The following is a 13,488-nucleotide window of genomic DNA, read 5'->3' as shown; positions in this document are numbered from 1 at the left end:
TACTATTTCTAATGCATTTGCAAGCTGACAAAAGTTTCATCATGCAGGTCACTTGATGAACCCAAATGGTTTGTATTTGTAAGCATGTTGACACGTTTCTTTTTGTGGTAGAAATGATCTGACATTCTGAGACTCATCCTACAGAAACAATGTGACAGGAAGTCTATAGACTCAACAATCTTAGTGGTCCTTCTCGCATGCCATCCTGTTTGTTTGTCACGTTTCCTCTGCACTGTTTAGGGAAAGTGTGATCTCCCCAATGGCCACTTATAATGTTGATGTTGATATTGTTGGTGTTGGTTTGATTGGCATTTGTGGCAGTTTTCTGTAAAGGACCAATAAAAAGCTAGATATTTTTATATTAATAAATAAAGAACAATACATACATAATGATACATTTGTATTATTAATACAACATTGTAGTCATCAGTCACCACATTTTAAATGTATATAAACTATATTTGTAATAGAAACTGAAGATCACTGGAGTTGAAAAATGATTGAAAATCAAATGTTTATTATTTTATCATTTTTATATAAAAATGTTTTTATAATATTCATAATAATAATTTAATATTAATACTTTACTTTTTAATATAATGATCTAAAAAGTTTAAGCAGGCTATCAGTGTTTAGTAATTAATTCTGTTTTTCTATTTAGTTTATTTATTTATTTGATTCCAGTATCAAATAATGTATTTCTTTTTTGTTTTTGAAACGCTTTGTTTATTGAAACGAAACTGCACATTATAAATGTCAGATTAAGAGCTGTGTGCTGTGAGGGCCTGTGGGGCACACTATAACATTTCTGTTATTGAAACTTGGCGCAGTGATATCGAACTGTAATTCGGTCGACAGATCTGGAACTACTTCATAGGTGTGCGTTTGACTGAAAAATAATGCACACCCGTTGAACGTTCGTCAGCCAATCAGAATGAAGCATTCCACAGCCCTGTGGTAGAAACGTAAATAATATTTGTACATTTTACAGAAATTAACTGGATTTTTTATCATTTTTTATAAGTCCCATTGAAAAATCACTTAAATTATTTTAAAAGATTTTATTAAGTTAATACAGCTTTTTATTTTTGTGATATTTACTAAGCCACATGTTTTAAATGTAGGTCAAAGTACAATATGGCTCCTGTGTTGTGGAACATTACAAAATGTTTCGAGATGGTCATTATAGGTGATTGAAGCTGGTAGTCTATCTTAAACCAGCAACATACCAGTTACCAGTGCTGGTCATACCATCTTAATGCGGTTTAGCAGGATTTTTTTAAACAAGACCGACAAGCTGCAAACCATATTGTTCCAAAACACAGCCCTACCTGTATAAACTGGATTTTTACCAGGCCTCCTGTACCCCTAGTAACCCTATTATCAACCGTATCGCCAGTTGTCGACAATACATCTCTGTTTTACTCTTGGATTCTTGTAGCAGAAGGTTATAAAGTTCACTGACATTGACATGAGTATGCACACTGAAGCCTTTGATGGTGTTCTGGTGACCTTTGTCCATATGTCTTCACCATGCAGGTGGTCTGCCAGTTATTATCTTGAGACCAAGCTCTTTTCTTCTTCATGAGTGATGAGGAGATTAGCATACCAGAGGTTCAGATTAGATTATTGTGGGCAAAATCATTTAGGAACAGCATTTGGGATAACATGGATGAGTGTTTTTAGGAGGTGTGGTTTGCTATATTTTAAATACCACTTTCAGAAAGTTATAGAAATATGTTTGCTTTTCAAAATTCAATTAGTGTGTTTAGAACTAAACGTTACGTAATTTCCAAGTCTTAATTACAATGCGCGGGATTGTGCTGCCCACACAATTCTATTCGGAGTCATAATAATTTACATTTATGCATTTGGCAGACGCTTTTATCCAAAGCGACTTGCATTGCATTGTATTATACATTTGTTTCGGACTATGTGCAATCCCCTGGGATCGAAACCATGACCTTGGCATTGCTAGTGCCATACTCTAACCACTGAGCCACAGGAAGGCATATTCCAGAGCCTATAGCCAATTTTCACATTCCTCAGTTTGTAAAATTTTAGTGGCAAGTTCTTAAAATAGAAGAAGCCACTTCCATCACAGAGTCTAACCGTTGCCATAATCATACACTCACAGAAATGACAGGATTCCTTATCTGCCCCTCAATTTCCTGTCTATGCTGCGACACGCATGTGGGGACTGATCCTGGACACATGTGTTTTCTCTGAAGATGAGCATCTCTGGATATAAAACAAAGAGAATGCGATATCAGATGTTGTGCAAAAGGAGTTCAGTGACGGCAAACAGCTGATAAGAATTCAGCCAGGCATTTCTATATTGCTGCAAGCTTTATGAAACTGGTAACACATGGATACCAGTTATTTAGCCTATAGTGTATGTGCTGCATGTGACTGCATATTTTTCAACGTTTAAAACAATGAATTAATGTTTCAATTAACATCTGCTTTAAGATGATTTAAAGGAACAGTTTAGCCAAAAATGACAATTCTGTCTTTATTTACTCTTTATTTATTTTTATTTACTACCAGAGTAGGAAAAAATACTTTATCAATTTCTTTGTTCTTTATAAATTTATACAGATTTGGATAATATACATTACCCCATACGTTACATGCCCACCGGGAAAATGCCAAGTACGCCAGGTGGTCAGTCCGCCCCTGATACTCAGTGCATACTGACATTTTGAAACACTACAAGGACTCCATTGCTGACTCCATTTAGTTTACACGCTTTCCTCTTTTTCTAACCAACCAAAGATGGCAGTGTTGAGTGACGAACACAAAAGAGATAGGAGGTAACAGCACTGTATGTGTGTGTTATGGAGAAAACATCAGAGCGTGATGCTCACCGCCAGGGCCGTAGCTAGAGAATTCTGGGCCCCCTGAAAAAATATTGATGTGGGCCCCCACCGCCTTCCAACTAATAGAGGGACATTTTATGTCAAGTTTTATATCATATCACTTTGACGTAGTCTATTTACATCTAACATAATATAGTATTGTTGTTGTAAACCCTATTTTAAAAGTTGAATGTTTAAAAATGTTATAGGAACTTATGAAACATTGTCTTAAATAAATGCATGAAGACTTTTAACAAACTAATAAAAGAATAATACAACACAATACAATACGTTATTAAATCATAATAAATAAAACAGATGTAAAAATGACCAGCAGTACTGTATAAAAGTCTTATCAATCAGTCTGTTATCAAATAACTGAAGTTAACATTAAAGAATTGAGAAGAATACAGTCATGTAAATAAATAGACCACTTAAATGTTTCTAAAGTCTTAATGTTCGATGAAAATAATATGGTATTGCATAATATGTAATTAAATAAAGCCAATAAATGTATCTACATATACAAAAGCCCCACAAAATGAATCGTGCAGAGCCCGGTTTAAATTCAAATTTTTTCTCTACAAGTCTATTTTTTATATTTAATTCTTCTAGATGTTTTCTAGAATACTGTTGTATACAGTATAATGTTGTTCTTATACTATACTATACCCTCACCATGACAATAAACTAATAGTAACTTATACAGATTATGCTACAAGTGTACTACTGTGCTTTTTTATGTGTGGGTCATAATTTGTTCAAATTAACCGGACTTTTATTTTGGCGGGCCGCTGCAAAGACCTTTGAGTTTCAGTGCGAGTAGCTTTTCTCAAAGGAAAAAGTGAAATGCGTGTGAAGTAAACTCTGAGAGCAGCTCGGAGATGTTCATGTGTTTACGTCTTTATATAGTTAGAATGTGGATTTCATTAAAATCTCATGTATGCAATTCATGTATTAAAATTATTTACAAAACAGGTGGCTTTATAGTATAACTGTTGGATTTTCTGAGGCCCCTGGGCAGTGGGGGGCCCTAGAATTGTCACCACCTTTCACCCCACTAGCTACGGCCCTGCTCACCACCACCAGGTGGAAGTCTCCGAGCAAGCAGCTGGCAGAAGAAGATAACCAGCTAGTAGGGGAAAAAAATGCTCACCATCTCCCCCTTCTCTCTCTGTATGTTTTCACCCAACAGAAATTCCACTGATGAATAATCCACAGCACCTGAAGGCAGGAACCAGAAAGCTGTTATTAGCCTTCAGCAGGAAGGACTCGCTTAAAGTGTCTTCACCACATTTCCTTACTCTCTTATAAACTAATTATGATTTTCGGCTCCTTCAGCGTTTCCCGAGCACACAGAAAATCAATTTGGAAGAAAATCCTTTAAACAAGCTCCAGCAGGATAGTAAATCATAGCGGGAATGTTTCATGTGCGGTGAAGCCTCTACATTCCAAAAGTGCCATCACATCGCTCTATTCAGAGGTTTATCAGACAGGAATTCATGACCTCCTTTCAGCACACAGGACTCTCCTTAGAGGCACATATTTTTGGAGGATACATTGTTGAGGATAACATTTTACTTTTTTCATATTTCAATGAATCCATTATGAGTAGCTAAGCTTTTGAAAAATTCACCTTAGTCCAAATTACATTATGGAACCCTGTGTCCCTTTGAAACCATTCAAAATTCTCACTTTTGCTCAAGATCTCCATGAGTATGAATGTATGATTTGTTAATTTACACGGTTACATGTGGGCTACAGTTTGGAGAGCGTGAGCGACCATGCCTTCAGCCGACCGCATCTCTCCATCTTTTTCCACTGCGCTCTTCAAGCAGGGTGCACCGATGAGCATCCACTGTGTCTCCCGTTTGCGAGGGAAAGTCTGAGCATGCCAAAGAGCGAACAATACCAGCCTTTGTGCTTCTGTCGGAAAAGTATGCTGTCCTACATTGTTGGGTCTGGAAACAGACTCAAAAAATCTGAATCAGATACTAAAAGAGAGAGATAATTCATTACTCAGATTGTGCGAAATGAGCTTTGATGAGTAAAGCGGCATGTGGCAATAACAGAGTTTTGGAATCTGCTCAAACCAAAGCTCAGTCTGATCTTCTGTCTGTCTGTATTTGATAGTCATTCTTTGTGTGTATCCCAGATGTCCTATACAGTACCATTATTACTTATTAGCGCATGAGTTGTGTTTGCTTGAACTTATTAGACTTCCTCTCTTGTCGCTTTTCAACTTTCCTTTCTGTTGCTTTTCTTCTTTTCCTTTTTGACCAGCGCACCAACATCTGTTATCAGAGGTGTAGCCAACAGGCAGGAATGCAGAGTTTAGCTCAGAGCAGCATGTACAGACAGGTCTGCTTTGTTGTGAATGGGAGCAGGATACCTGCTCCAAATAAAGACGTGAGGGGGCTCGAGGAAAGACACAGAAAATAACACAGTTACATTTCAAGGCACCTTGATGTGCTAATGCGTAGATAGCGCCTTTATTTTGTGATCAGAAATGGAGGCATTGTGTTTGTTGGACATCTGGCAAAAGGTAAATTTGTGTAATTTAAGTTTTTCATGTCTAATACATTAAAAATAGTGTTTTTGTATTCTTATATTTTTATTCTTGATGGATGGTTGCTTTCTCTGCCAGCTGGCACAGTAAATATTGGATGTTAGGATTTGGATGTACAAGCAAATTATTTTGTAGTTTTTTTACTTTGTTTTTAGTGGTTCATGACATGCATGACTCGCAATGGTGAGATTTGTGTGACATTTAATTCATGTTTTATTATCACAGAGCAATTAAAATTTTCACAACAAAAGTGCTATCATCAAGTCTCAAAGAGTAATCACAGTAATTTCCTCGGATTATGCAGTAATGGGTTTCATTAAATTATTTTGAACACAATCCAGTTTCTAGAGCTGTGTGTGTAGAAGTTATGATATGAAAAATTTGCTTAAAACTAAAATATAAATAAACTGTAAAACTGTAAAAAAAAGTGATTAATCATGGTCATGGCAAAATATTGTTTTACTTTCATTTAATTAAATATTTAATCATCCAAAATAAGTTTTGTAAGTTACAGAAACTAATCACTAATCATCAGTAGTTAAAGGGACAGTTCACCCAAAAATAACAATTCTGTCATCATTTACTCACCCTTGAGTTTTTCATCAAAATATCTTCTTTTGTGTTCAACAGAACAATGAAATTTACAAAGATAATTTTCCTAGTATGACAATCAATGGTGGATGCCAAGAACTTTTTGGTTACAAGCATTCTTCCAAATATCTCTCTCTGAGTTCATCAGAACAAAGAAATGTATACAGATTTGGAACAACTCGAGGGTGAATAAATGATGACACAATTGTCATTTTTTGGGTGAACTGTTCCTTTAAGATTTAAAATGGTAAGTAATAGTAAGTTCACAGCCAATTTCATTATATTTAAAAATTAAACGTAGCAACACAATTTTTTCAGTGTACAGGTAAATACAAATATAGCCATTTTGGAGTGAACATTTAGCTCGGGATAAAAGATAGGGCAGTGAGTAAGAACAGGAATGTTGGAGCAGAGAGGTCTATGTGTGTGTTAGCAGACTGAAGCTATAGTTAGCTTCAGAATCAGAATCAGAAAGAGCTTTATTACCAAGTGTGCTTGGACACACAAGGAATTTGTCTTAGTGACAGAAGTTTCCAGTGCACATACAGGTTAAAAAAGTGACAAGGCACAAAACGTAAAAAAATAAATATGTGAGAGACAATACACATTTGACAAAAAGGACAATATTAGACAAAAGGACAATAGGCAGTATATTGGATGTACATGTGCTATATACAAATTATACTGTTATATACAAGTTATGCAGGGGAATGTGAATAGCTGAATATTATATCAACACCATATGTATAATAAATATGAGTATATAGTTGTGTATTGCACATGTTTTTATTGCACAGTAGAAAATTTAACTGTTCAAGAGGTAGATGGCCTGAGGGAAGAAACTTTTCCTATGTCTGACTGTTTCGGTGCTCAGTGCTCTGTAGCGCCGACCAGACGGCAGCAGTTCAAAGAGTACGGGATTCTGGCCAACGGGTTAAATCCACGTTATCTGTTTACAAATGCCATTTCTGTGAGTACAGACTCTATTCATCAGGCCAGTGAGTCAGCTGTGGATGCAGACGGGGGAATGCCAGAGGCTGAATGTCTCCCACTCGCACCATTGTGTGTAGATTCTTGACTGGTTTAGTTGTTATCTACAGGACAGGACATCAGTCAGCAACAAATATGTACACTTACGTAAAAGTCTGTAGAGTGGCCCCAAAATATGTTTGCTCAGTTATGCAATGCTTAAATATGTAAGAATGTAATTTAGTTAATTTTAAATTTAATAAAACAATACTTTTATAGGGCCACCGTACATTGTCAAACTGTGAAACATGTTAAACAAATATGTCTGATATCTTTTTCATGTTATACTGTTGATATAATTTCCTTAAATTTGTGTTTGTTTCTCACAGGACCCTCATGTTCCAGAGCGAGTAAGGGACGACACACTGGTCATGGATAGCCTGAACCGAAATCTTACCGGTGGGATCAAGTCTCACCAGGTGCTCCAGGTGAGATAAAAAAAACTTTCAACAGAAAGATTTACGCTTTTTTCAATTCAAGTCATATGCAGTTTGTATGACAGTAAGATGTTAATTCCTGGTTTTGTGCAACACAGCATCTGCTGTTATTGTACATTCAGTAAGGAAGCTTTCGTCTGGCAGACCATTTTAAGTGGTTGTGAAATGAGGTGATAGGCAAAGTGTGAAACATACCCCGAGGGCATCATTACCATCATCACATCCTGATCTAAACTGTATACCACATTTCTCTCCCTCTTCTAATGGGGTAACCTATAGAGGGCATGTTGATGTTTTTAAAACACAATGATCATCTCTCACTCAAATCCTATAAGAGTTGCCTTAACCCATTAGACTAATTGCATCCTTCTAATCTTGTTTAAGCCGGCAGGAATATATTAAACCCAGCAATATACTACAGCCCTGAGGAGGTAATATTGTCTTTAGTAGATGTTTGGAGAGGTGGACTGCTTGGCAATTATCTGCAGAGCTGTATGTTGAAAATACAGTAAAATAAGACCTATGCAAAATGATATCCAGTGCACATTTACAATACGGTTATGAATGTGCCTTGAGCAAAAAAATGCAATCAAAATAAATTGATTGATTCAGCTAATTTCACTTGAAAAGATGATGTCATCGCATGATAGGGGAATTAGAGGGTACAGTCTCCCTCTCCCAGTCATTACCAGTCGCACTGTTGCCATGACAACTTTCCCCTGCTGAGCTTTTAAGTCTTCACGGAGGTCTACGCTCAAGATGAGGGAAGACACTACTCTCACCAGGGTGCAGTGGATTTGCAAGATGAAGACTCAACCACTTGCTAAGTAGTCTAGTATTTTGGAACTTCACATTGATATGAAATGTTAAAGTGACAGTTTACCCAAAAAAGACAATTCTGTCATCGTTTTACTCACCCTCTTATCATTTCAAACCTGTATGACTTTCTTTCTTCTGCAAAACACGAAAGAAGATATTTTGAAGAAAGTTGGTAACAGAACAGCACTGGCCCCCATTCACTTCTATTGTAGGGACACGAAACCAATGCAAGTGAATGGGTGCCAGTTAACAACATTCTTTAAAATATTTTCTTTTGTGTTCTGTAGAAGAAAGTCATATGGGGTTGAAGTGACAAGAGGGTGAGTAAACGATGACAGAATTTTCATTTTCAGGTTAACTATCACTTTAAATAATTGTGGCAGTTTTAGATGCTGTATGAGCTGACTCTAAACATTTCAATGTACTTCATCAGCAGTTTTAAGGCAAAAAGCAACATAAACATTTAAAGGGTATGTTTCGGTTTCTTAGAGCACTCCACTGGATTTGATCGAGACTGGGAAAGTGCTCAAAGTCCAGGCAGAGCGCCCCCATTTGGTCAGTCTGGGAAGTGGCCGTCTCAGCACAGCCATCACACTGTTGCCCTTGCCTGAAGGTAAGACACTACAGTGGACCTAAAGGCATGCAATGGTCTTTAAATATTTGTAATAAATGTATTGCACAAACTCAGAAATGTTTATTATGAGATAATCTTTTGTGGAAGAAACACAACTTTTATAAATACAAATAGTATCAACACACGCTCAGACCTTAAAAGCACCCTGTCCTAATTAAAGAAGCCCCAAGCCCACCCGCCACAACCCATCTTAACCTGCTTACTTTCTCTGACATTGACCAGCCATTCAAACTAGTGTCTCCTTTAAAAATGACCGTCTGCCTCACAATTCTCTGGAGACACATTAACTTTTCTTAAGAAATTTCCTTACAGTGAAAAGGACTTTCATTTTCGGGTAATGCCTTTAAATTCACCAGCATTTCAGCTGAAGAATGACTGTGGACTGGTGTTTTACACGGATACATTTGTTTGAAAATGGGTATACTGTATTTAATGTTTCTGTCATTTGGAAATGTAAAGATTCTTTTACCATGCCAATAAAGCTTTTTGAATCTTAAATCTCTATTTGTTTACGAGCTCTTCTCAGGGGCTCTGGGTTTTATCTTGAGCATGATAACAGATAAGCGTATGTGGTTCTTACACCGTGTCTACACTGGAAGAGGCGCGGTGCGACACAACACATGGCTTGTTCTAATGGGTTTGTCGCGTCGCGCCACGCCGCATCCAGTGTGGACAAAATGTAAAATTATAATGGGTTATAATTCATTCTATTGTCTTTTGTCGTGCCGCGCCGCGTCCGGTGTAGACACGGTGTTATAGACAAGCAGCAGGTCGACAACAATGAATAATGTTATTTATAAAACGGTCAGTTCTGGTCCTTGATTCTGATTGGCTGAGCGGAGTTCTAAGCCGTTATAAAATACTCCCAATATATAACGGCTGACCGCACCACATAGCCTAAATATCATTTTATTTACTTTATTTTATGAAACCTTGCTAAGCATATGGAATAACCATTTTATAAAAGCAATAAGCCCCGCGAAGCAGTGGGTTACAGTGCATTTTATAACAGCTACGGGGTTTTAGGCACTCCGCTTCGCGTCGTGCCACAACACCCTTAGCTGTTATAAAATGCACTGTAACCCACTGCTTCTTGGGGCTTATTGCTTTAAAATATCCCAAATGAAAATTAAAGAAAATACCTGCTGGTGGTTCTGCAAAGTTTTTATAACTGTAGTCTATACAGTATGCAGTCTAAACTATACAGTCTCTCCCTTCCGAAAGTGTGCAGGCCTTGTTGTACACCTAATGGCTGGAGCACACTACAAGAATTTTAAAATCTGTACAGATTTTTTAAAAACTAGACATCATACACTTGCAGACTTTCTGCAACAAGTCCAGACTGAAAATCTGGGCAAAATCTGAGCAAAAATCTTGTAGTGTATTTTAGCCTTAACGTAACAACACACTTTTGGTTTTAATGGCTTTGCTCTCCTAAGCCGACTCATTTTACAACCTGAAACTTCAATCGAGACGTTGTGATTGGCAAATAATCTCACGAACTCAACATCCTGTGGGGGTTGTTTGTCTAGGCAAGACCACTCTGGGTCTTGGAGCTATGGACATCAACATCCAGGGCCCAGGGATTGCAGCTCAACATTGCTTTATAGAGAACAAGACTGGAATCATTACCCTGCACCCCTGTGGAAACCAGTGTAGCATTGACGCACTTCCTGTCAGCAAGCCTGTTCGCCTGTCTCAAGGTACAGAATCCTTATGACATTTGTTAACCAAGCAATTGTTGTTTCTATTGTGGCTTTTATTTATTCTCATTGGTAAAATAATGAAGGCCTCCTCATTTGCTTTTGTCTTTGATTGGTTCATAATCAAATCAAACAGAGCCAGATGTTTTCTCCACATTTTTATAATGGGATGTGAACATTCCCTATATGATCAGCATCAACCACACCAAAATACACACATGATTTCTACGCGTATAATCATTTTGCTATCTCTATGAAGAATACTCAATGTATATCCCAAACTAAAAGAAAGTACTCGCCTCTTTTGTTGTCTTTGTCCTAGTGAAGAATTTGACTAAACAGGTTGGGGGAGGGGTGTGTTAGGGTTAACCTTCATTGTGTGAGCTTCACCATTGTTCAATTATTTTCTTAAAATATTAATTGCAACAATGAGAATAAACGGCTAGTTTAATGTGATGTGTTTTAGTTATTGTTTGTCATTATTACAATCATAAAAGTGCAATGGCCTGTGGAAAGAATTTTAAACGTAACAGTTGAAACCGAAACCCTACTTGCCCCCCTGACACGCTGAGATTGGAGGCTCTGACTCAGGGGTGAGCGATTACACCTCCTCCTTACCATCCCTTATCTGAGGGAAATGAGTCGCACCACTGAGGGAGAGACAGCTGTTCAACTTTACCACCCATCACTAAAGAGCGCGTGCAGGGGTTCAATCTTAATACTACAGTGAGTCCGGACACAACACAACACCTCTGGGTTTCAATCTTTCAATGGACTGGATTATATTTATGTGACTGGAGATCGATTGTAGTGGAATTCCCGGACATTACGTGCAGTGGACACCTATTGTTAGTTTTTTACGTTTATGATTTAATAAAAATGAGATGAAGTATGGGAAATAATTGACGGATACTTCACGATCAAAGGATTAAACGTTACCGGGACAAAACGAATCTGTCCGCGTTCGCTTCCGTTGTAATTTCCCGATATACAAAACACGTGCTCTCCCATTTAAAGGGACCGATACAATGTTACCTGCGGATGAGACGGGGAAGTTGACCATTTGGATTTGAAAGTAAGTGTACTTTTTTAAACGTTCACCACAGATCACATCGTAATTTAAAATAAAACGCAAGAAAGACATTTTCTGCTCTATATTCGAGGTTATATTGGCGAACGCGTTCCGCGTTGTATAAAAACGTCATTCAAATGTAAATTCAAAAATTCAGATTATTTACATGGTAATGCCGCTTGTATTCAAAGAAGATCTGTAAAGGCAACATCGTTGCTGACAGCAGGTCTTATGTAGGTCTATGTGTAGTTATAGATGATGTCATCTATAGATGAGGTCCTTTCCTATTATGGAAGTAAGGAACAACTTTAGTTTCATTATATTATGCCATGATACAATTTTAATGACTGAGACATGAATTAAAACGCATTATAAAGAGATATACATGCAGACAGGGAAAGAGGTCCAGGTGCACAAATTGACAACTGCATATGAAGACAATAAAGTAACTTAAATATAAATTTACCATATTATATGTATACACGGGGAGAATAACCAATCATAAACTGGTTCGCATCTTGCAGACAGACTTTCTCCTCCATGTTGGCAGGGCTATGGGTGTGGGTATAATGTTACACTTCTATTCCTGGTCAATGTGACCCAAGAGTGCTGCTAATCCTGTTTCTATGCAGCCCTTCCTCATTCTCCACACACTGTTTGCTCAGTCTGACTGTCCACACAAGGCTTTTATTTGTCTAAAATGTATACCGAGAACCGCTGCTCGAATAGCTGATAAAGAGATAAGGTGTTTTTTCTTTTTCTACTTCAAGTGCGCCTGTCACCATGTTTATACTTAACCTACACTTAACAGTGTGTAGGGTCACTGCCGAACTGAATTTAGATCTGTCTGCACAAGACTCCCAAAGTGGAGACACGAGTTAACACTATGACACACCATTTCTTTGGAAGATGCAGTAATTTCAGTTAGGCATTAACTACATCAATTTACAAACCAGTTTATGTCATATTGTTTTGCATACAGACTAATTCTGTGTATGTGTATGCAAGCGGTCACCAAGTCCTTTTTTATCCCATAGAGAAAAGACACTAAGACAGGTTTCAAAAGATATCATGGTCAGCAAACGATGACATAATTTTCATTTCTGGCTGAACTAATCCTTCAAGCAGCATCTGTGAGCCGCAGGGTAAAGGTTAGAATGAATGACTGTCTTGCTTTAGTTTCTTGACCTTTCCAAGTGCAGTAAAACTTGATACCATGGCAACCGTTGCACATTCCTTTTGGCATCTCTTTGTCCTGACATCTTCTGTCTCCTGTTCACATCTCTAGTTGAAATTTTTAGTTGGAATCCTTCAGGACCCATGACTCACCATACTCGGTGTACTGCCAACTACTGAGATCTAAAGAATAATGTCATCATTTATTGCAGTGGGTTTGGCAGAAGTTCAGTGGTCTTCTTACTACAAGTGTATGAGAGAGATCTGTAGTGCTCTTAATGTGTAGTTTTGATGATAAATGAAGTGAATAATGTCCAAACATTAGCCCATATAATCAGTTCTTTCGTCAAGGTTGAAATGAAAAATCTCTGTGTCATTGGTGTCTCTTTAGGAAAGAATTTGAACCTTTGCCATTATTTCTGCAATGTACCACTGTGTTTTGTTCTTTGGAAAGGTCACTGGTTTTTGGTTCATGTGTGAGCAGATTTAGAAATAATGCAGTTGAATGCATATTTCTGCAAATGGAAGTTTAGTGTTACCTTTGAGGCGGTAATGCTAAAAAAATCTGTCCAAAAAATATGTAACGGAACACAGATT

General features: G+C 37.5%; 1 protein-coding gene across 13 annotated transcripts in view; it reads left to right on the top strand.

The window, feature by feature from the left end:
* The window catches only part of phldb1b (pleckstrin homology-like domain, family B, member 1b), a 55,064-nt gene that overhangs the window by 4,194 nt on the left and 37,382 nt on the right, over positions 1–13,488 (top strand). For 11 of the 13 annotated variants that reach the window (XM_057350922.1, XM_057350924.1, XM_057350931.1 and 8 more), the window contains exons 2-4: positions 7,380–7,478; positions 8,796–8,919; positions 10,473–10,643. In XM_057350922.1, coding sequence (XP_057206905.1) covers positions 7,380–7,478; positions 8,796–8,919; positions 10,473–10,643 — 394 coding nt within the window. Of the gene's footprint in view, positions 1–5,270; positions 5,407–7,379; positions 7,479–8,795; positions 8,920–10,472; positions 10,644–11,291; positions 11,719–13,488 lie in introns of those variants that run through there. The other 2 variants (XM_057350929.1, XM_057350928.1) reach the window with 2 other exon arrangements.

This window comes from Triplophysa rosa, linkage group LG14 (assembly GCF_024868665.1).
Source record: "Triplophysa rosa linkage group LG14, Trosa_1v2, whole genome shotgun sequence".
Taxonomy (NCBI): domain Eukaryota; kingdom Metazoa; phylum Chordata; class Actinopteri; order Cypriniformes; family Nemacheilidae; genus Triplophysa; species Triplophysa rosa.
This window is presented reverse-complemented; position numbering and strand designations above follow the sequence as displayed.